This window comes from Budorcas taxicolor, chromosome 3, assembly GCF_023091745.1.
Source record: "Budorcas taxicolor isolate Tak-1 chromosome 3, Takin1.1, whole genome shotgun sequence".
Taxonomy (NCBI): Eukaryota; Metazoa; Chordata; class Mammalia; order Artiodactyla; family Bovidae; genus Budorcas; species Budorcas taxicolor.
Window position 1 is genome coordinate 50,258,240 of NC_068912.1, and position 25,048 is coordinate 50,283,287.

At 33.2% G+C, this 25,048-nt stretch overlaps 1 protein-coding gene across 1 annotated transcript in view; it reads right to left on the reverse strand.

The window, feature by feature from the left end:
* FNBP1L (formin binding protein 1 like) overlaps positions 1-25,048 on the reverse strand; it is a 92,024-nt gene that overhangs the window by 12,998 nt on the left and 53,978 nt on the right. Inside the window, exons 4-11 of the mRNA XM_052638042.1 lie at positions 23,604-23,751; positions 22,871-22,933; positions 16,011-16,115; positions 12,136-12,264; positions 10,072-10,218; positions 7,670-7,873; positions 6,061-6,219; positions 1,122-1,136 (exon numbers count right to left, since the gene is read on the reverse strand). Coding sequence (XP_052494002.1) covers positions 1,122-1,136; positions 6,061-6,219; positions 7,670-7,873; positions 10,072-10,218; positions 12,136-12,264; positions 16,011-16,115; positions 22,871-22,933; positions 23,604-23,751 — 970 coding nt within the window. The remainder of the gene's footprint in view (positions 1-1,121; positions 1,137-6,060; positions 6,220-7,669; positions 7,874-10,071; positions 10,219-12,135; positions 12,265-16,010; positions 16,116-22,870; positions 22,934-23,603; positions 23,752-25,048) is intronic.

Genomic DNA, 25,048 nt, shown 5'->3' on the forward strand with positions numbered 1-25,048 from the left:
AAAATCTGTCAATCACAAAAACATCTGATGTAAATAAACAAATGGCAAATTTTCCTACAAAGTACCTTTAAATTTAGGGGTCAACTACAAATGTAAGTTGTCAAATTTAATCTAATTTGAGGTACAATAGTTTGAAAACTATTATATTGTGCCAAAGATAAAAATATAATGAAATGAAAAATTGTATTTCAATATGGTTTTGCTGGCAGTATTGTAATAAATTCACAATTACTTCAGAAGTCAATCTTCCAGATTTCTTTTCACTATCTGTAATGAAACTGTTCTCAAATTTATTAACAATAGGTAGGGACTTGAATCTCTAATATCCCATTTTGACATTATAACATATTTCTTTATAGAATATGAGAACTAAACTCACTCTATTTCCTATGGCTGTAAAGAAGACTCTGAGACATTAAAAAACCTCTTCTACTACATGGTAATTCATAAAAGGTCAAACTGCAAGAGTCTGAAAAAGACTGGTTTGTTTTCCAAAAATGAGAAACTATGTAAACACCCAATAATTTTTATCTTAGGTCTTCACAATGCAATTTCATTAATTTGTTTGAAACATATGTATAAAGGAATACTACACATGCACGCATACACGCACACACACACACGATATTTAGGTTATCTGTACTTTTATCCCCATTCAAGTAGTAGACAAAAGAAAGCACTGACTAATGAAACTAGCAGGAAATCTTTCTTTCTTACTTTCTGGAAAATCTAATGATTTCTGTGATAAACTACATATCAAACTTACATGATCTTTCTTTTTACAGAGTTAAGAAAAATCATTTTTGATTTTCCTTTTGTAAAAACTAAACTTTTGTTCTACCACGTAACTTTTAAAATGATGTTTAATTTTATTCTCTGTAACATGAAAAGACTCCACCCAATAACATTTAAGAGCTTAATGAGTTACAGTTAACCACATTATTATTAAATTTTATGACATCAGAGGTACTGGCGTGTGTTGGACTATGGATTATAGAAAGAAAAGACACACAAGGTAACATGTGGGGATGTACCTTACCACTTTGCTTTAAATTAAACAAAACAATGTTTTGTGATTATTTAATACTGGCACAGTATACAGATCAGCACATAAGGCTTACCATCTTCACCGACCACTGAATAGTTCAATGGAAAACAGAAAGAAATGGTATATTATTCACATGAAACCGTAATACAGAAGATGCAATAACTTATACTGTTTTTTTTATGATATTAAAATAAATCATGTACACTTCACAATCCAAACAATTATGCCAGAAAAACAACTGTAACCACATTTTGGGGAAAGTAAATTACTTGCAAAAAAAATATATATATATACACTGATGATAATGGGCAGATATTTTCTAAGTGCAACTAAAACTCAAAAGTAAATAGTAATGATTTTATCAGCAATCATATATTTTCTTATTTAAAAGAGAACTTTTACATAAGTGGATGTCACATATACAGCTCTTCATTCTCAAAATCCTAATGCTCAAAAAGTTGAACATAAAGATCTAATATTAGCCATTTTAAAGAAATATTATATGTAGTATTAAAGAATGGAATACTCTTCCCAATGCATTAAACATCATTATCTGAATTTTTATAATTCAAAATATTGTTTTGAACTTGAATATGTCAGGGCAGGTAAGGGTAACGTATCTACTTTAATTTTAAGATGCTATTTTTAATGTACAGACACATTAAAAAAACACACTATTATCAAAATAATAATGAGCCACCTAGATTCATGTTTCCCATACATATTTGCTAACAGATACAATACATGGGTTGAATTTTGCTTTGAAGATATAGCTTCTCTTTTTCAGTTTTCATTCTGAAATCCATACACTCAAAAAGCAACACTAAAAATATACCTTAGATTTTTAGAGAAATGGTTAAAATTTATTCTTTCTGAAAATCTGACAGAGCAGAGTCCTCTCATATTATGAATATGTAAATATATACATATAATGCTTATGTATGTATCATCCATGTTCTGTGGGCTCCCAGGGTTCTGCAACCGGCATTGCATCTGTCAAGCATCCCAACTAAACACACATGTACACATGCATACGTGTGTGTGCACACCCACATACTCACACACACTGTGACTCATAATACCCAGGAGAACTTACAAACTTTATCTTCACATTCATTGCATTTGTTTAGCGGTTTCTAAAATTTCTGTTTTTCCCTGTTTACTAAGCCAAGGTGTTTTAGAGAATATGGAGGACATCAGGTAGAATTTCACATAAAAATACAGATTTTAATAAATAGCTGAGAAAAATATCTACCCCTTATCGCTGATGAACTGGCCATATATATTAATGGTTACAATGATAAGAAAAGATGACATATGCTATCCATTATCTTTCCAAATTAAGCTTAACATTCTTTAGACTGTCAGTAGTTTCAGGGAACAAAAACCACAACTTATTTTGCCATGACAAAATTCCTGTTAAGAAGATTAGAGTTTTAAATTTTTATACGATATTTATGGTCTTCTATAAATATTATTAAAACAAAATCATATCAATAAGAAACAAAATAGGTAAATTATTTGAATTTCTTTTATGATAATCTCAAGCAGCTTATTTTTCCAGTTTCTTTATTAATACAATTTAGAGAAAAGAGTAATACAGTTAAAACTAAAATATTAAATGTTTCAGTTTTTAGCTAACTTAGTTTTACTATTAATTAGACAATAAAATCACAGTTCATTAGATTTGGGGATATAAAAACTCAAGTTCTTCGTAAATATTAGAAATATATTTTGTCTTTTTTAAAGCAATTCATGTTCAATAGAGAAATACTATACTGAAAATTTCACATACCTCCTATATCTTAATAAATACATAAGGGAGCTAAAAAGGCAATCAGTTAGGCAATTCAAATTATTATGTGTATTTAACTTTAAGGTAGGAAAATCCTGAGAACAGTATTCTAGATAATAAATGCTTACAAAAATGACTCTATAAGCCTATAAGATCATGAATAATTTAGAGAGTAAACATGGACTTGCTAGATGGACTCACTACTGCTAGATAAATATACTAAAAAAAAAGGAGCACCCAGTAAGTACCAATGAAGTAGTCAGAATAAAAATTATTCACTTCTGTATTAAATAGCTTTTGAGTGTGCACTAAATATCTATTTAAGGTTAGATCTTGATGTTACAGAAGGAAATTATAGACCCTCATCCCTCAGAAAAAGTCTACCAGTACCATCATCAAACTAAAAAACACTGGTCCAATATAACATATCTCATGTCCTTAAAGATAATGGAAACTGCAGGTTTTCTTAAGAATGAAAGAAATTATAAATTTTTATAAAATCCAAAAGCAGATATTTAAGAAAAATGATGAAACAAATATAGCTCAAAACAAGAGTTTCTGATTTGAATGGTACAACTCATCAGCTTTAATAAACCATAAGACTTTTTCAGTTTTATGGACTCACATGTAAATTCACGTAAAAACACATAAATGGTTTGTTAAAGCATATCTTCCTTTTCTATATTGAGAAAATTCTTAAGTGGAAAGAGAACATAATTTTGAAATAGTGTCAATTAAACTACCAAATATCAATCAAAGCAGAAAGAAACTTCTCAATGCCAGGGTAATGAACTTTACTTCTTGCTCTATCCCAGTCTCCAGCTGGTTTGTCTATCATATTGTCTATCTTGCATACTGCTTTTTTCTTTGGCATGATAACTAATAATAAGTGCAACCATTTTGGCCTACTGGAATTAGCCTCCCTACCCCAACAAATGTCCTAGTATTTAAAGCTGAAGCAATATGTGGAAATATAATAAATAATGACCACACAGACACTTTTAAGTTCGACAGTTATAAAATTCTACCTGTGAATTTATTCAGTAACAATAAAGATGTCACTTATTTAAGCTTCTTTCTCCACGGCTCACAGTTCTAAATAACTAAACTTTTTTTCACAGAATTGTATGTACTTCATATCCCTAAGACTATGCTGTGCAGGGTACTGTAACTAGCCCTGGTAGACTCAATATGCAGGATACCTGAGAGATTCCAAAAATATGGCTCGTAGAAATTACAAGTAGTAACTGCAATTTTTGATTACCATTGATTTCTGCAAGAGCATAATATTTAGTGAAGTCTAAGTCATCACAAAGAAGAAAGATGGGAATTAATTCTACTCTCATAATTCAGGCAACAAAAATCCCAAGTATGACTTCTTAAAGTCTTTTAAACAAGTGAAAAGAGCTTTTAAAACTGATTACAGGCACCTGTAGTGCCTATAAGCGTAACACAGACTCATTTACAGGGACTTTTCAGAATGTCATGAATTAACCTATAATAACATTCACATACAGAGTTAGGAAAGGTAATGCAAAGAAGTTCAGGTCATTACAGGAAAAAAAGGAAGTCCCAAAAAGAATGTAATACACCGGGACATTTCTGTTGCCTTGTTAACACCAATTAGCTTGTCATACTGTTTTAATAGAAAAGCAAATAATAATATAATATTGCCCTATGAGATATGTATCTTGTTCTGCATGTGACCAAAAGAGAAACCCAACTAAAGCAATTTAAAGATAGAAAGGGCTACGGAAGAGTGAGAAGCATACAAGCTAGGCAGAGAAGGAAAAAGAAAGGGGAGGAAGGGAGTAGCAGCAGGGAGAGGGAAAGGAGAAGAGGGACTGAAAGAGTCAGTCCAAGAGTGAGTGCAATGCTGTTAACAACTAGACTTCTTATGACACTAACAAACTCTTGAGTTCTCATCTGTGGGTTATTACACCCAAGATTTTTATATGTCTAAACAAATGCTCATACAAATCTCCTGTGTTAGTTGCTCAGTCATGCCCGACTCTTTGTGACCCCATGGACTGCAGCCCTCCAGGCCCCTCTGTCCATGAGATTTTCCAGGCAAGGATACTGGATTGGGTTGCCATTTCCTTCTCCAGGGGATCTTCCCAACCCAGGGATCGAAGCCGGGTCTCCTGCACTGCAGGCAGATTCTTTACCAACTGAGCTACAAGGGAAGCCCCAAATCTCCTAAATGTATCTAAATTACGAGCTATGAATATTACAACCATGCCCTTCAAATCAGATCTTAAACAACAGAAATTAGTCTAACATAATGAATTAACACTAATTTATCAGTAGTATTTAACAGTTGTTGCTAAGAAACAGTTTAGTATTTGTTTTTCACTATCCTAAAATTTTTCATTTGCAGAGTATCTTTGTGTTAGTCTTTCAGTCATGTCTGACTCTTCCCAACTCCATGGACTGTATTCCACTAGGCTCCTCCATCCATGGGATTTTCTAGGCAAGAATACTGGAGTGGGTTGCCATTTCCTTCTCCAAGGGAATCTTTAGTTATAAGCAAATAAAAAAGGCTAGCTTATGGGGGAAAAAAATGAAAAATTTGGTGAAAAATACTTTTTTTTTTAGTTTAAGAAAACAAATTCCATGTATCCATCCATTACTCAATAAAATCTAGTATTTTTATAGGCTTTATAACTTATACAATATACTTTGCAATATATTATTTTAATTTGATCTACAATCTTGATTATTTAACATGCCTGTCTTTGATTTTTTTAACTATTGGCAATTGTGTTTTATGTTTCTGATAGTAGGGCAATTAAAATTAAAATAGAACTTTATTTTTTTTGCCAACAGAATAATACTTTATAAAATTCACAGAAGTCATCATTAGTGACAGATTATTACATGAATAATTTCAGTGACAAATTACTGAAAGTCTTAAAAATGTAAATACATTACAAGACAATGGTGGACATATGACTTCACATAAACAAAAAAAAAAGAAAAATAGCTAATATGATTGTACCCAGCACCCTCTTTATAATACCATTCTTTTATGGTTGAGCATTTCAAATGTTATAAAGAGGAGTTGTTTTTAACTTGAGGGCAGCTATACTTAATTCTGTGGTGTTTTAAACTATATATTTACAGGAGAGAGCCTTATAATGAGGGTGGAGAGTATTAAAAGCCACACTACACACACAATAGGCCATCATGCATTTTAACCCATTATTAAACTTACCCCTCTTTTGAGACTTCTGAAAGAAGGAATTCTGGGCTTCCCTGTTTTTATTTCATTCATACAATAATGCACGGGCTCAATGGAGAATGTGAGAAACTGGGACCCATTAGGAGTACTGGATGTGAATAAACTAGTAGGGGTTAAGGGTGGGGATTGTGGCTAATATGGAAATAAAGAAAGGAATCAATAAGCCAAATGTGCATAGCTTTTTTTCCTAAATGAAAATTCTATTTTTGGCAACATACTTTTTACAAAATATATCTCAGATAGTTTTCTGTAAAAATAATATAAGAAACTTAACACAGTTTTGCCAAAACTGTCATTTTAAAGTCAAATGTACTTTTAAAAATGTACCATTTCATTTGATCACTGTTTTACAAGCTAACAGACCGAAAATATAGAGTATACAAATTATAAGGTTAGAGAGAGCAATATGACCTAGATAAAAAAATATCTTCTGATATCTAGATTATTAAAATCACCTAGTTAGTCACACTTAACCTATACTTGTCAGAGATAACGGCAGAAGCTATAGTTAACAGTTATCTAAACAGGCAATGTCTATTAAAATAAAGTATTAAAACTGTAACTATTATCATAAACAAGCAAAAAAGATTCATTACATTTGTGGCTTTCCTCTCTGTTTCTATTTCATCCCTGGTTTTTTAAAAAACACCTCTTTTTTAAAAAAAATTTTCAGTATTCCCTGTGTATCTAAGTTTTCCTAGCTACTCCGATCTGACTTAAAAAAGTCTCACCTCTCAACTTCTCGATGGAACAATGTTATGAAAAGCATAAATAAAGCTTGAGTTAATTATAACTGTGCTTTTAAAAATATTTATAGGTATATTATAATGAGTTAAATGTTATCTAAATTCATATGTCAAGAGCAGAAAAATGAATTAAAATAATCAAGTATACTTTAACAAATACAGAACATCAGATTATCTATTCTCCTACTGATAGGACACTTTATAGCCATTAAATTGATAAGAAGATTAAATACTCATTTATTCCATTTGCTCACTGGCTGAGCTAAATTTATCTAAAATAAACAGCACATCAAAAGATGGGTTTAGAGAAGAAGTTAAGAGAGAGACTCTCTTAATAAACTAGAGATTTTTAAAAACTTCAAATAATTACACGCATTGAGCCCCTTCCCATTAAATATTCACATGGATGATAAAAATATTCACATGGATGATAAAAATAACTGTTAGTATGATCTGTAAGACCTAATTTGACATTTATTTTTGCTGTGATATATCATTCCAATTGAGAACTGCAATTTCAGTGATCTCACAGTCACATCATGACTCCTAAAAAATTTGAACTGAAACTACATACAAATGAAATTTCAAAAGTATATCATTTAAGAGATACTAACTTATTTAATATTTTTACTTATTATTAAATGTTAAATTCAGAAATAATTATTATTAAGGTACAAAATTCTATGTTTCTACTAAGTGAAAAGTTAATTGAATCATTCAAATAAAAATATTTATTGTCTATTAGTAGTAAACCATTATCCATCCAATACCTACATTATTTTAAATGACAAACTAGAACAAAATCATCAGCACAGAAAATTTTTAATGACTTTTACCTTTGGCTTCTTTCCAAAGAGCCACAACTTGCCCTTGGCCTTTCCTACTGTGGTTTTGGCATCCACCTTTCCACTTTCCTGTTTGGATGCACTGATAGTCCCATCAGAAATGGTTCTATAAATATGCTGACTATAATCTTCAAATGGAAAGTCTCCGGGAGGTTCAAATCCGGACTTAAAGGAGTCCACTACCATCTGAGAGTCCTACACATAAGAATAGTACCATATTAGCTTTCAAAATCTTCAATCTGTGTCAGAAAACAACAAATAAAACTTTAAAGAAATAATTCTACAATACTTATTAAAGGTTCAAAATGAATAATTACTTCCTATAAATATGAAATAACCCCTAAATATTTTAATTCCTATAAAAAAATAATTCACAAACAAATGACCACTTTATTAATTTGTAATAGTCATGGATGTTTTCACTCCATAGCTTTAACCCACTGAATTTCACCTTGAGTAGTTAGCTGATATTTAACATCTAACTGACAAAAAAGGATATAGGAAGAGGTTACTCTCAAGTACAAATTCCAAGTTTTAAAGGAAAAAGTTTTTCTGTTTTATAGAATAGAGGAAAGGGTATCTAACTGTAAAAGAGGGTAGGAGACAAGCAGAAAGCCTTCCATTTACCCAACAGGGGAAAGGATAAATAAAATGTATTAAAGACATACTTGAAAATATTAACAGAGCAATGAAGATCTCACAAACAGTAGAGGGCAAAAAGTAACTCTGAAATTGTAAACCTTAGCACCATTTACCCAAAACTGTAAAGCTCATGTAAGTATTACATGCTAGTTTTGGACATATATATACCTCTACGTGAATGTTTTACTGACACTTTAAACTCATTAGTTTCAATCAGAATTCTTTACAAACTCCTCCCGCACTCCAACCAACCTCTCCTATTTTATTCCTTATTTCTGCTGATAGTGCACTTTGCCTATCACTGAAGTCAAAAGTCATCCTTAAGTTATACCTTACTTTTTTTTTTTTGTCACTAATGCCACCCACACCAATCATTTGCTAAAGGGTAAGAACAGGTTGAGAGGAGGAGGGACCTAACTATATTTCTAATCTTGGATCCATCACACCAAGATGTAACTCTGAATTACCAATTAAAGAACCCCCAAATCTTTTCTTTTTTAAAGTCAGAATTCTGTTACAGGAAAGATCCTCACTCATACAAAACCAACCTGCTGTGAAGACTAAAATATGTAGTACCTATTTTGCACTCCCCAAACATTGGTTCCCTTCTCTTTCTCTTTTCTCACATCCTCAGTTTCTGAGTCATTAAATCAATATTTACTGAAAAATAACCGGGTACGAGACCTTTTCTAGACCTTACTCAAGATATAATAAGATAATTAAATTTATTTCTTCAAGAAGAACAGGGATTCTTTTTTCTTTTGATGGAATAATAACTTCAAATTATCTTTAGAAACAGATAAGAAGAATTAAAATATCTTAAGACTTTTTGCCAGAAAGACAATACAAAGAAAGTCAATTTCTTTTAACCTAAACCAGATTAAAGAAATAGGTAATGAACAGAAGAAAGGGAAAAGAGAGGGATGGTCTGGGAGTTTGTAGTAGATGCAAACTATTATATCTAGAATGGATAAACAAGGTCCTACTGTAGACGTAGAGCACAGGGAACTATACTCTATACCCTGTGATAAAGTAAAATGGACAAGAATATAAAAAGGAATGTATACATGTACATAACTGAGTCATTTTGCTGTACAGCAGAGACTGGCACAACAATGTAAATCAACCATACTCCAATTTTTTTTTTAAAAAAAAGAGTGATAAAAAGAAATGGGTAATGAAATGGATTGAGGGTCACAGGTTGACATGATTCTAAAACAAGGATGCTGGCTGAGGCTCAGTGTGTACACCCTGATGACTGCACCCTCCATGAGAAGGGCTTCTCGAGGGCAGTTACTTCTACTCACAGTGCTCCCCTTCCTTTCCTCATGGGCCATCATTCATACACTACTCATGGTTCAGAATGCAACTCAAATGCCAACTCTTCTGGCAACAAGCAACTCTTTTAACTCTAGATCTGACCATTTCCTTCTTTACACTTTCACTAGAATAATAGTTTAAATAATAATAGTATAATACAGTTTGCAACATACAGTTTACAGGTTAGTTATACTCTTGGAATAGAACTGAAAAATTAGTGGGGAAAAGAAAGAGAAGCATTAGAACTCTTTTAAGTGATTAGAACTTTAGTGTTTCAAGTGATCCTTACAGCCTGAAAGAGTCTAATGTATAGCCAGACTTACTTCTACAGAATATAACTTAAAATCAATAATCCATCACTTACTTCCCCCCTCCCAATCCATTTCATTAATTTTAAATCAAATACATTATTCAAACTATAAAACACTTACTCTTCTTTCGTCAACTGATTTTGCTGCAAGAATCATTCCTTCCAAACACTTTGAAATGATAGGAATAACTTTCCGTTCTGAGTCTGCAAATCCTCTGTAACACTCACTAAGTTTAACAGTCCTTCGTTCATCCATTTCTTGCAGTTGCTAATAATTAGGAATTTTTAAAAAAAGAAAATTGACTTTTCTTTTCATTCTGAAGAAACTCTCTTCCAAAACAAAAACAGCAACAAAAATCCCACAAAGATATCCCCTAACAGTTACACTGTTGTAAGTACCTTTTAACAAGTGCTATAGAGTGAAAGCACTTAAAACTTGAGGCCTGTGAAATAGCAAAAGAATAAAAATTCAAGGCTTAGTATATGCTAAAAACCAGGTGACACCGGTTTTCAAGCCTTATAAGGGACTCTCTACAGCTTACCAGCTCCCTACTTCATACAACCTCTGCTTTTTCTTCAGTAAAGTTTCATTTGAAAACAGAAATTTTGATTTTTTTCTTTTTCAAGCAGCTGGCATATAACATATACAAGTGTGAGACTTCTAAACCCTTAAGTTAGTTCAGAACACTTGCTAAGATCTGGCTGGACTAAGAATCCACAGTCAACCACATACTAACAGGCACCCAAACCTACTACAGTCTACAGCTCAAAGTGACTGTCAAAAGGTTGGGGACACAAGAGGAAAAACAAGAAGCTAAAAGGTCAAAGTGGTACATGTATGAGATCCCTACAATTCAAAAAATTCACTGGCATCTGCTATCAAGAATTATGCCAGGGCACATGAAGCCAAATAACTTAAAGGCAATTTTTGACACTTCTTATTTGTCAACAACAATGACCTTTCTTCTTTTTAGGAAGCAATTACACTGCTTAAGTCCCCTAACTCCTATAGCCTTCATACAATTTTTTCCTCTTTAATTACTTCCCAAAGCCTGGGAATTTATTTTGAGACCAGCATTTTCACAGAAGGATTGAACCCAGTATCACAAAGTGGCAAGACTGATCTATAGCAAGGTCCAGACAAAAAGAGCAAGCCCCCAAACACAACAAAGCAGTGAATCTACAAATTAAGGTCTCCCCGGAATATGAAGGCTTAGCTATTAAGTTTACAGAGTGAGGACTGGCTGACTAGATGCTCTGGATTAAACCACCAATATCTGATACTTTCTCTAGTCCACTACCTCTCACTATGCTTCCTTTGTAGTTCTATTAATAGCCTGGCTGGGGGCGGGGGCATGCGGGGGGTGTATTTGGACTGACACTTTTTAAAAATATTTATTTATTTATTTTAATTAGAGGCTAATTACTTTACAATATTGTGGTGGTTTCTGCCATACACTGCCATGAATTAGCCACGGGTGTACATGCTGGACTGAAAAGTGTACACTTTTCACATAAGCTCAGCTCTCCCAGGTACCACTTCTTTCAACACTGTTTCACTAAATCCCTTTTTTCTAATTTCTCTTCTTTCTAGAATAGGCAGTAACATAATTTCACCTTCATGTAAATTCCAGGGTCTTTACCTGAGGACTGTCTGGCAACTGCTAAATGATGATGGATGGGGTTTATAACCCTGAATTACATTTATGATCTAACAGCTAGGAAGACAAGCAGGCAAAAACCTGGGTAGCAAATGCATTTCTTAAGATTTATTTCTGCCATCTGGACTAACGCCAATGATCCTGTTAATAGTGTCAAAGGCTACATCCAAATACTAGATAAGCAGACTATAATACAAAATTCCAATGAAGTCTCCCATCTCACAATACTTAATGTAGCATGAAAATTTATCTAGAAAATGTCACTGTTTTAGTGAATTATTTAATATACTACTATGAAATCTGTGTAAAATTTGTGATTTCAAAGTAAAAAAAATTTGTGATTTCAAAGTAAAAAAAAAATTACTTTTCACATCTATAATCAATCATAAATTTCTTATTACCAATTTTTATGACTAGTGAATCTAGAAACATTCTGACTGATGCCTGGCATTTTAAAGTTTTACATTTCAAGACTAGGTTTCTCAGATCTAAAATAAGGTTAATTTCATATCTCTAAATTTTACCTTGTAAATCTGAGGAATCACTACGTAGAAATGTTTGTGCTGTTCTCCATTAAAGTTTTGTAATTGTGCAGCATATTCGTTCTTATTTTCATCAGCCATATGCGTACGTAGATTCAACTGCTGTTTAGCCTAGAGGCAAATTGGTCCAAATCATTACCAATGAGAAGAGGTGCAACAAAATCACAGTTCACTTTTTAGAAGTTATACTAAAACTAGGCTTTTTCTAACTACTGATATCATTTTTTTTTCTGATATCATTTAAAAGTAAAGAAGATGCTTACAGATCTTTATTTTTTAATTGAAGGAGAACTGCTTTCCAGAATTTTGTTGTTTTCTGTCAAATATCAACATGAATCAGCCATAGGTGTACATATGTCCCCTCCCTATGGCCAGTTGCCCTGTTGCAATATTCCCTTTCTCTTACTACAATAATAAATCCTCTCCCTTGCAATAAACCATTCGAATAAAATTTCTTCTTAATGAATGGGTTTTTCTAATTAAATAAATGAAAACATTGTGGTTTGTCAGTAAGCATTTAAACAGTGAGCATTTAATCAGAAAAGGAAAAAAAAACATCAGGAGTAATTTAGACAGTTACAAAGTTATCAGTAAAACTTCTCTTCAAACATAATCCAATTACATTCAATTCAGAACCACAATGAATCCAGGTTAACAGTAAAAATGTAATTTGGGGATAATGTAATGCTTAACAATACTTTCTACCTCTATACAAAACAACAGATACTGATACTTAAAGGAATGCTTAATTAGAATATAGTTCTCTTCATCTCAAGCTCTTACAGAAATGCTTTTCCAATGAGTCACATTAATGCCATCTATATTAATGAGAACATCTGCATACAAACAACACAAATCATTAATTCCAGGTTTACTGGAGGTAATCTAAACAATTTTCTCAATTGCTTATAAATTAATAGAAAAAAAATAAGAATTGAACTCTTTTCTCAATATTCCAACACTCAGTATTCCAAACTCAGTTAATACTCAATATTCCAAACTCCAAATACAGTTTCTCAGTATTCCAAGCTATAAATTGTTACATGAGACTTCTCTGAAAATAATAAGAGCACTTTGCGAATACACTTCATTATTCTAATCCTAGTTTTTATAATTGTAATCCCTAACCGTCTAACAGCAGATCTACAAGTTAGTTCGTCTGAACTCAGAAACAAACTGACACACAGATATACATGGTAGTCAAGATCTCAAATAAGTCCACAAATACCCATTTAATTCATGGTGTTCTTGAAGATTAAAATAATAAGTACTATGGAAACTAAACACCATTGCCTAAAGTATTTCTAAAGAAAAATACACTTCAAGTTCTAATCTGAGACTCTAAGAACACCTTCATTCACTCCCTTTTCTCCCTCCTCTTACAAACTATGATGAAATGAAGGATTCCAAGCATTCCCTACCCACAATGGTTCTTTCTTTCAGGGGAGGCGTGTCCTATTTCAAGTCACTGGCTATGATACCTAAAGCCTAGATGAAAGACTCCAACAGGTTATGAAAAAGTGTAAGACTAGAAACTAAGAAAACGGACACCTTCCCTGACATATTCTGGTTTTCACATCTAATGCCTTTGCTTTCTTTTTCTATATTTTACTAAATTAAAAAAAAATTTTAATTGTGGCAAAATACACAATACACATAAAATTTACCCATCTTAATTTTTTTAAGTGTATAGTTTGATAGTATTGTGTATATTCAGTATTGTGCAACTGCCTTCCTTTTCTTTAGGAAGATACACTAATTGGCCTGCTTCCTCTTCACCTTTTGTTTTTGTTTTTTAATTTTATCAGTACTTACTTAAATCTATGTTCCCTTCCCTTCCTAGACACTGAAAACAGAATTCCTCTACTCTCTAGATTCTAAAGTAAATCCTCAAAGTTTTCCCAATTCTCTAATAATTAAAGGGGCTGCAAACAAGAAAAAAAAAAAAAAAGGAAGATATAAACATTAAAGTTCTGAACTAGTTAGGTCAAACTAACTAGCAGACATGTTATATCTAGACTTCAAGATGTATGAACAGTCTCTAAAGATATCTTTATAGACGGAAATGAATAAGCTAAAAATGAGAGTCCAGTTAAACCTAATTTGTTTAGTACACAAACTATGTATTAAATTGATATATCAGAAGAGTTCTTAAGTAGTCAGTGTCAACCAGCAAGGAAGACTCCCGACTCTCACATATAAAACAGTTTGTTTGCAAGTGTTGTGGTCAACATTTTTATCAAGTAATGCTGACACATTATGTGTATTACATGATGCCTAGAAGGAAATTAATATAGTGGGTGATCAAAATCAGGGATCCAAAAACCTTAACAGCAGGGATCAAATCTAGTAATTGACATAGATTTGGCATATGCATTTAAAATGCCAACAGTACAAGTTCTGTCTGAGACACATAAACTTGTAACTCCTCATATATGAAAAGACATGGGGATTTCAGTTAACCATGAACTCACTGAAAGTCAATCCAAACAACCAATATACATTTAGGGTATAATGTATACTCTACAAAAAAAACCCCAAATACACAGTATACATTTAAGGTATAACTGCCAAAAAAACAATATACATTTAGGGTGTAATTAATATAAATTTAGTTTTCAAAGCAAGCAAGGTAATCACACTCAGAACTGATCAAATGAACTATACCCCATTTGATATAACATACTTTAAGTGGAATATTGGTTAATTAAATGATATCTAAATGGAAGTAGTCACAGTGAATGGTAACTTGAAGATATTTCATATGTAGAATAGTTGAAGAAACAAACAGTTCATCTATGGGTAGAGAATCTGCTAACAATATCTAAATACCTATTTATGAGAAAAATAGATTTGTTATTTTAGTTTTTTTACAAACTGAAAGTGAACAGGGAGATGAGTGGGGTTAATATAAGGAAATGGTAATTTTTTTTTTTTAAATGAACAGGCTATTTTAAGATTCTATATTTCCAATGACAGGGAACTTACTATCATAAGAGGTGTAGGTTATTAAAAATAGGGTAGACAAGATAAAAGCATAAGTTACAGCAGAAGATCTTTAAGGTAATTGTAACCTAAAATGTTTATGATTTTAGGGTTTTTAAAAAATTGGTAAAGCAAATGGAATATAGAAAATAAAGTATTCCTTTCTCCTTACTTTTTCTTCTTCTGATGCTATAGAATAAAATAAAATTCTAAGGAGAAAATATACTAACGGTGGACCTCTGTATATACAAAAGAACGGAGTAAGGTTTGTCTGTATTTCAAAACTCCAACATTTCAACACTATCACTGTGTCAAATATCCCAAGATAAAGAGCATACAGCAAGGGAGAAGGAAAAGCTAAGCCACCACAGTTATAGGACTGACCCTACCAACAGTTATGTTATAGAACTTCTGGCGCAGACTCAGTGAATGACAAGAGAGAATTCAGCCTTCCAAAATGAGTGAATGAATGAATGAGCTAATAAACAAATAGCGATAAATCACATTCTCACATTTCTGACAGTTTTATCATGTTTTCCTTTCTGTAAAGTTGGGAAGCACACTATGCAGCCTCTATCTGCATACCCTATCAACATACCTTAGACTTTCTATCTTATTTTGGAATAGGATAGAACCTCATTCCTACGAGCAATTACGTCTTTCCTATGCACTCTGAATGCAGTTGACATTATTAATTTTGTTTACTTTCTCAGACCAGTATTGTAATTTAAAGTACACAAATATTTGTGTATTTTAGATTAGATGTAGAGTATCTCTTGCAGAAACTCTAATACCAACATGAATATTATAAGTATGATCCATATGCAAGTAATAATATTTTGATATTAAAGTCAGCTTGAATTATTTCTTACCTTTTCAACATCTGCCTTGGTTGCATTAGTGTCATTATCCAATCTTTCGTAACTCTGTTGTGCCTTCTCTGCCTCTCTACATTCTCTTTCAAATTTCTTTTTACTCTGTTAAAAAAAATTAAAATACTGAAAAATGAAATTAGAGTTATCTCATTTAAAAGTTAATAAACAATACTAATACTAATAAACAATACATGGAACCACAAAAGACCAGAACTGCCAAAGCAATCCTGAGAAAAAAGTAAAAAAGCTGGAGGCATAATCCTTCTAGATATAAGACAGTACTATGAAGCTACAGTTATCAAAACAGCATGATACTGGCACAGAAAAGACATCAGGTCAGTGGAGCAGGAACAGAGAACCCAGAAATGAGCCCACATACCTGCAACACACCTCTTTGACAAAGAAGCCAAGAACAGTAAATGGAGAAAAGACAATCTCTTTAGCAAGTGGTGTTGGGAAAGCTAGACAGCTATGTGTAAATCAATGAAATTAGGACACCCCCTCACATATGTAAGAATAAATTCAAAACGCTAAAGACAGAAACATAAAACAGAGCACCATTAAACTCCTAAAAGCAAAACATTCTCGGATATAAATCACAGCAATATTTTCTTAGATCAGTCTCCCGAGGCAAAAGAAGTAAAAGCAAAAATTAAACAAATGGGACCTAATCAAACTTTTAAAAGCCTTTGCAAAGAAAAGCATCAACAAAATGAAAAGACCTATGGAACAGGAAAAAATGTTTGCAAATGATGTGACTGACAAGGGGTTAACATTCAAAATATACAAACACAACTCAGTATTTAAAAACAACAACAAAAAAAAATCAAAAAGTGGGAAGATCTAGAATTTCTCCAAAGAAGACATACAGATGGTGAACAGACACATGAAAAGGTGCTAACATAGGTAATTATTAGAGAAATGCAAATCAAAGCCACAAAGAAGTATCACCTCACACTGTTCAGAATGACTATCATCAAAAAGTCTACAAATAATGAATGCTGAAGAGGGTATGGAGAAAAAGGAACTGTTCTACACAGTAGGAATGTGAATGGGTGTAGCCACTGTGGAAACCAGCATGCAGTTTTCTCAAGAAACTAAACACAGAACTACCGTATGATCGAGCAATGCACTCCTGGGCATAGATCCAGAAGAGATGAAAAAGTACATGCATTGCAATATTCACAGCAGCACCATTTATAATATTAATAGCTAAGCCATGGAAACAACTCAAATGCCCATCAAGACAACTGGTTTAAGAAAATGTGCTATATATATATATATACATACACACACACACACACAATAGATGTTACTCGGCCACAAGGAATGAAATATTATCATATGCAGCAACATGGATGGACCTAGAGAATATCATACTAAGCAAAGTAAGTCAGACAAACATCTAAAAAAACAACCTAAAATCAATCTAAAAAAACAATACAAATGACCATATATGCAGAACAGAAACAGACTCAAGATATAGAAAACATACTTAATCATTACCAAAAGGGAAAGGGGCAAAGAGGGTTAAACTAGGAGTACAGGGTTAACAGATACAAACTACTATACATAAAACAGATTTACAAGGAACTATATTCAATATCTTGTAATAACCTATAATGGAAAATAATCTGAAAAAAATTCATGTAGATATATAAAAAACTGAATCACTTTGCTGTACACTTGAAACCAACACAATATTAAAAACCAACTCTACCTCAATTTTAAAAAGAGTAACTTTAAGGTGTTAGTACTGTGAAATGTGTAAAATTGCATACTAAAAGTAAAATTTTTCTAAATTAGAAAAGAAATTTTACTATCACAATCAAACCATGCACTTCAAACATCAGATATCATAAGACTGTAAAGAAACAAATTATAGGCATAACTGAGTTAATATTTATTATACATCTCAATCTCTTTATAATAAAAATAATCACATGTATTTAAGTTCATTTTAAGCAGGACTTTTGGATTGTTCGGTGTTTTTGTTTGGTTTTTACGTGTTTTGTTGATTGTTTTCTGTTTGCTTGTTTTTTTCATGGGATCCCAATGTAGCTTAGAATATGGGAACATCCCTCCAAACTGGTTTTGAGTTGTTTCTTCCATGTGTCCCAAGAAATACCATCTGCACAAAATGGCTCCTAAATTTTTTAAAATTTAATTCAAATTACCATGACTTTGCAAAAGCTATTCAGAACTGAACATGTGATATATTTACTTTCCTGTGTACATTTTTTATCCTGAAATTAATGTCTCTTTCTTAAAAAATTGCTTTAGTTTCCAATGTACTCTTCTCTAATTTAACCCTGGTGTCCCCAGTTCTTTAAACCGCTCCTCAGTTAATTCAACTACCTTCACAATTCTATTAATTTTATTTTCTTAATGAAATCAAGAACTCAAGAGGTTTTTAACCTGCTAAAATTTGGACTGATTACCAAACTAGGCCTACTGTTACCTTGGGATTTCCCTTCACCATTTCCTGGGGATTCCTTTCAACTCTCCCTTAATTTGAATTCATCTCTAGCCCTACACCTTCCCCTTTCCTGGTTCATTTCTCTGTTTTGCTAGAACACATTCAGCAGTAGCTTCCTAAAAGAAGGTTTGTGGGAGATAATTTTTTGAGTCTCCAAGACCCCAAGCCTTTCCATCTCTTTTAATAAAGTTTAACTGGGTATGAAACTCTTGAGTAGGAAACTGTTGTCTTTCAGACATGTGAAAGTACTACTTCATTGTCTTCTGGCTTTCTGTTCCCTGATCGTTTGCATAAAACACATTTATTTTATATTTTGTTTTTTCCTCTCTGGAGTTTGGTAGGATCGTCTCCCTCTAACTGTTCTGAAATTTCATTAAGCTATGTCTTGTAACTGTGCTGAGCACCTGGAAAATCCTTTCCATCTAGAAACTCATGTCTTTCTATTCTGGGAAAATTTTCTTCCTGAATTAATTTTCCCTATCCATTTTCTATGCTTTCTATTTTTAAAGATGATTCTTATCTTGAAAATCAATCTATAGGATGAGTCCTTTGAAAGTGAAAGTGAAGTCGCTCAGTCGCGACCGACTCTTTGCAACCCCAGGGACTGTAGCCCACCAGGCTGCTCCGTCCATGGGATTCTCCAGTACTCTAACTCTCTTATATTTTTTCTATATTTTCAATCTCTGTCATTTTGCTCTACTTTAAGACTTCTTCAATTTCATTCTTTCCAGTGAGCTTTTCATAAAGTTCTTTTTTGTTCTTTGTATGTTCCTTTCTTAATAGTATCTTGTTCCTATTTCATGGATGTAATCATTTCTCTATTTCCTATGAAAATGCTAATAATAGTTCTGGGTGTTTTGCTTGTTTGCTTTTCATTTTTAATTTCTATTTCCTTTCATAGTCACTATTTCTTCAAAGTTGCTTTTTTTTCCCCTGTATACTTTGCTGTTTATGTCTGAAGATTTCTGCCAATCTGCTCTTCTTATTTTAAAAGCTAACTGGCAGTTTCCTTGGAGAAACCATGGTGCCTGTATCTTTAAGTCTTTTCCTCTGAAGCTAATTAAATTCCACAGAGGAAACTCTTCCAACTTCTTGTCTGGAAAATATATACCTTGATACCTGTATTCTGAGAATTACTAAGAAGAAAGCACAGGATGTCAACATTTTCTGTTTACCTAACCAGTTACAAGGTCAATTTTTTGTCTTGGGCATTACAAAACTATTCAGATAGTGCAAACCTCATTAACAACAAGGTCAAAAGGTTTAACCTTCTCACAGGATACCTCCCACTCCTTGACCTTCAGATAGAGACAAGGTTCTCTGTTGTCTCCCTTGGCCTGTCCAGAGTTCCTGCCACTTTTCGCTAAAGGTTTAACCCTTCAAAGATTCAAACTTTATACAGGGATTTCAGTTCCAACTCTTCACACAGAGCTAAAACCTAAACTCTGTACTTGTCTGAGTACTAAATCCCAAGCCCTTAGCAAGGTCCTGTAAACCATGCCCCGACACCTCTGGAATCACTTTTCAAGCGCCATTGTATCACCTCTTACACCTATTGCTCTGGCTTTTAGATTGTCCTTAGCTTCCAGCAGTAAAGAGATTTCCCTTTCCTTCAGGTAAGAGCTTTCTGCTGAGCTTAAAATACAATAAAAAATATTTTAGCTGTTATATCTAGGCTTCCCAGGTGGCACTAGTGGTAAAGAACCCACCCGCCAAGAGACACAGGTTCAATCCCTAGCTCAGGAAGGAGGAGGGAATGGCAACCCACTCCAATATTCTTGCCTAAAGAATCCCCATGGACAGAGGAGTCTATCAGGCCACAGCAGTCCATAGCATCGCAAAGAGATGGGCATTACTGAAGCGAATGAGCATGCATGCCTCTGGACCCAAACGATGTCTGAGTTAGCTCAGCTGACCTTATACCTAGTACCAGGAATACCTGTAAATTACATCAAATTTAAAAATTTGATGTAAGAAATTTCTTATAAAAACTTTAAAATGTACTTTCTATTTTGATTAGTATGAGACATCAAATGATACTTAAAATTTATTCAAAGCATACATATATCTGAATATGCATAAAATGTAGAATGTCACTTTCCTGTGAAGATTACATTTCACACTGAATTCTCTGAAACTCAGTTCAGAGCTGTGTTTTCAAATTGAATAGCTATAGCTACTAATTTTGGTATAATCTGAGGCAATGCACATATACAAAAGTACTTTTATAGTAAGTGTCTTACTGTTTGTGAAAAAAACTACCTAATAATTCCCTAGCAACAGCAAAAGAATCATGAATACAATAATATTAAAAATACACCTTCCCTGAAAGATATTATACCATTATATGATATGATACAGAAAAGATTCTCCCTTCTTTATCCTTTGTGCCGTAGACTAATCAATAGCTACTTCTACTCCCTATTCTTTCTTAGAAGAGCATACCTCCCTGTATGGAGGCTGAAAATAGATGATAACTTGCTTTACCAGCCACCCCAGAGCCAAGGCATGGTCAAGGAATCTAATCCTGTCAAAGGCATACACTGAAGAATTCTGCTGGGGGTTTTCTGGAAAGCTTTTCTTCCCAGGTAGAACAAAACAAAAAAGAAATGCTTCCCTTCAAGCTTCTGCATGAATTGAATGAGGATGTGGTGTTTGGCTGCTTAAGTCAACTGCTGACTAAAAGGGAGAAGCCTGAGGGAAAAAATCACGGTCAAGACAGCAACAAAGACAGAAAGATCATCCTTGGTGACATCACTGAGCTACTGACCAACTCTGGAACTAATCTGTTTTTGAGCCCTGATCTTATAAAGTCATACGCTTTGTTACTTGGAAGCAGTCATCTGAGAGACCTGGAATCTCTGATGCTTCACTCTTCTCAATCTCTGATCATTCCTTCAGAATCTACTTCACAGGCTACTGTCTTCTGCCCTCATCTTAAATGTCCCTGGGGCCTTCTTTTGTTTTTCCTAGGTTAACAGCTGTCAATTTTTTTCCTTCAATACTCCATCACTAATTCAACCTATCCCTGCTAGTTCTTTAAATCTCCTGTCAATTATTTCAAATGTGTTAGACATTTTACGATTTTATTTCCTTGATTAGACATGAAGACATGGAACTAGAAAAGGAATCCTGCATATATTTCTCCATATTACACAAAAATTGTATTTGTGTGTCTCTCAATAGACTGCAGGCTCCACAAAAACAAGATCATTATCATATCTGCTTTTGTACCAAACTCAATACATATTGTGGGTATTTTCAATATACCTGAGTTGAGCTGAACTCACCTTTATTTCACAATACTGTTAATGTCTTAAATCTCTCCTACATTTTTTGATGCTTTCTTATGACTCTTACAACTTTTGCTTAGTAATAATTATTCTAAAGGTAAGTCAGCACATATCAACAGGAATGATTTGTGTCAACTCCAGTCTTTAAAGGAACCAATAACTCCTAGTGTAGGAGTTTGTTATTTTGTGCAAATGAAACACACACACATATACACACTCATTAGGTGGCAATACTAAGGATGCTAGTTAAGGCAATTTTAAATTTAATAAATGTAAACACTCCCTTAAAGTCTTGCTGAAACCAATCAGAAATAAAAATCAAAACAAAAATGAAAACAGACTATTAATATACCTAAGAATTCTCAATCAGCACTGATTAGAATCTTACATTTACATTATTAGAGATCCAGTGAACTGGAAGAAACATTTTATATAATCTAGTCCGCTGTCTTCATTTTTCATTTACTAAAGATGAAGTCATGAAAAAAATCAGATGCTAAGGGAAAGGCAGAACTAGAACCCAGGCTCTCTTTGTCTCAGTCAAATGGTCTTCTAAGATATATCACTATTTCCTTATTATTTCTATCCTCTACCAATACTTTACAATAACTGCAAAGACAAAAAGAATCTTCCTAAATATCAACAGATACCTGAAGATTACAGAGTTGGAACAAAGTACAGAACCACACAGAAAAAAAAGGAAAATGGATACAATGATCTCACACTCTATTTACATCAGTGTCAAATTAAGAATAATACCACAATGAGAAATATTAAACTCAAATAGATAAGAAACAAGAGAACTTGGCTTCCCAGGTGGCAGAGTAGTAAAGAATCTGCCTGCCAATGACAGGAGACATGGTTTGTTTCTTGGGGCAGGAAGATTTCCTCGAGTACGAAATGGCAACCCACTCGAGTATTCCTGCATGAAAAATTTCAAGGGCAGAGGAGCCTGACGGGCTCCAGTCCATGGGTTGCAAAGAGTTGGACACCAACGAGCAACTAAGCACGCACACACATAAGAGAATTCAGGGTTAAATCAGCCTACGAAAATTTATGTCAAACATGAAAACATTATAACTCACATTATCCATCTGTTTCCAACACATGTCGAGGTATTGCTGAGCTTTTCGTCCCTCTTGAAGATGCTAAAGTGATAACAACCAAAAAAAACAAACAAATTTTAAAATTACATTTAAACACCAATTAAAGTCTAAAGGCCTCTCCCAAAAGACTTTTCACTTAATTTTTTTTCAAGGTACTAATTATTGTAACTTTATCAAGACTCAGGAAGAGAAAAACTCTCTAAAATGCATTTCCTAGAATATTATTTAAATACTTCAAATATAATCTTTAAGACATATAATCTCTAGAAAAATACATGATTATAGAGAATAGGGGTAGAAAAAGTTTTTTATAATGGGTCAGATAAATATTTTAGGTGTTGGAAACCACGTGGTCTCTTGCAAATATTCGACCCTGCTAATGTAATGCAAAAGTGGCCACCTGCAATATATAAGTAACTATCTAAAAATGTAAAAACCATTCTGAGCTCATGGTATCTAGGAAACAAAAACAGGCAGTAAGCTAGAGTTGGCCTGCTGGCTAGAGTTTACCAAACCTCAGTCTTAAATCCAAAATGATCACAAATTAGCAAGAATGTCTTGAGATAATTTAAGCTAGAAGAAATGTAGTGAAATAGAAAACCAGTTCATGCTGAATGAACATATGTAATTTTAAAAGGCAAAGTAATTACTTCATTTCTGTGAAAATATTGTATATGCTATTATAACTGTATAAAAATGATTTAAAAATTACCATTTTTCTTTCAGTTTTCAGATCATGAGCATATCTCATTAATTCACCATAAACTCTGTGGGCCATTTCTTCTGCTACTACTTCTCGCTGTCCTGCATAGTCATTTAACTCGTTAAGGATGTTAAAAAAGGCTATACACGAAGTAAACCTGACAAAAACATTAAAAATGGCAAAATTTATTTTTATTCTCATTACAAATGTTTTTGTGAGATACAGATCAAACCTGACACTTAACCAATTTTAACATATTCATCCTAAATCTCAGCTACTAGCTCTAAATTAAGCTCTGCATTAAGCTCAAGTTGTACATGTTTATATATTTCCAGGTAGTCATAATTCATAAATAAAAGGATTTGGGGGTCAAAAAATAATAAGAATACTACCTGCAGGCTCTTTTGGCATACTGGAATCTCTTACGTTGCCAACTGACTGGCCTGAGCTTGGGAATGAACTTGGTTGGATTCCTAGGCTTGGCAGCTGAGCCTGTTGCAGAGATGATGTGCTTGCTCTCCAGGACAGAACCTGCCAATCATACCACTCAAATGCATCTCGATGGGTGATCTACAGAACAATTTTGCTATCAGCTCTGGACACAGCTGCCTGTATGCCTGCCCACATCCTGAATGGAAGTGAAGTGCCACTTTGGTTGGCACCACAGAGGGTAAGAGGGGCAGAAATAAGGGTAAAAAAAATGTGTGTGGAGGGAAGGAGAGAGACAAAGAAAATAACTGTATTAAAATGTATAGATCTACTTGAATACACTGCCAGAACGTTCTTACGTAAGCTGAAGGCACACAGCTCAGACAGGACTCCATTAACACTAAACCAAAGAATCCTCTAAATAACTGACAATCATACACAAAGTTATTTTAAGTTTAGTCTCTTTCGTTTCTGCATTTTATAACCATCCAGTTTTTGTTTCTGCATTTTACGATCATCCAGTTTCTTTTTGTTTCTCAATTTTACAACCATCCACGTATTCCCCTGTGTAAGAATGCCAGAAAGCTCGTAGACAATCCCTAACCATTTATTCAGAGTTCCAAAATTACTCTGAAAACCTATTCCTTTTCATTACCCCTTTAATCCAACCAGCTAAATTGTTTCACTATTTGTAAAAGAAAAATCAAGAATCTAACAAGCTGACAACTACAAAATAAAGTATGGAAAAAAATACCCTTTTCTTCTGGAGACTACATCATTCAAGTGGAGTCCCAATCCACCTATTACTTAGAACTCACACATCAACTATTCTAAAAAGCTATCATCAAGCCCACTGAAGTATGCGTTCTCATAAGAAAAAATAGTACTTTCCTCTTTCATAAACATAATTTTTTATCATAATACAAATCTTGTTAAAATATTTATAAAGTTAATGGTATAGTATTTATTTTACTAAATAACAAAAATATACTCTTTTAAATCTTCATAAGCAATAATAAATAGGT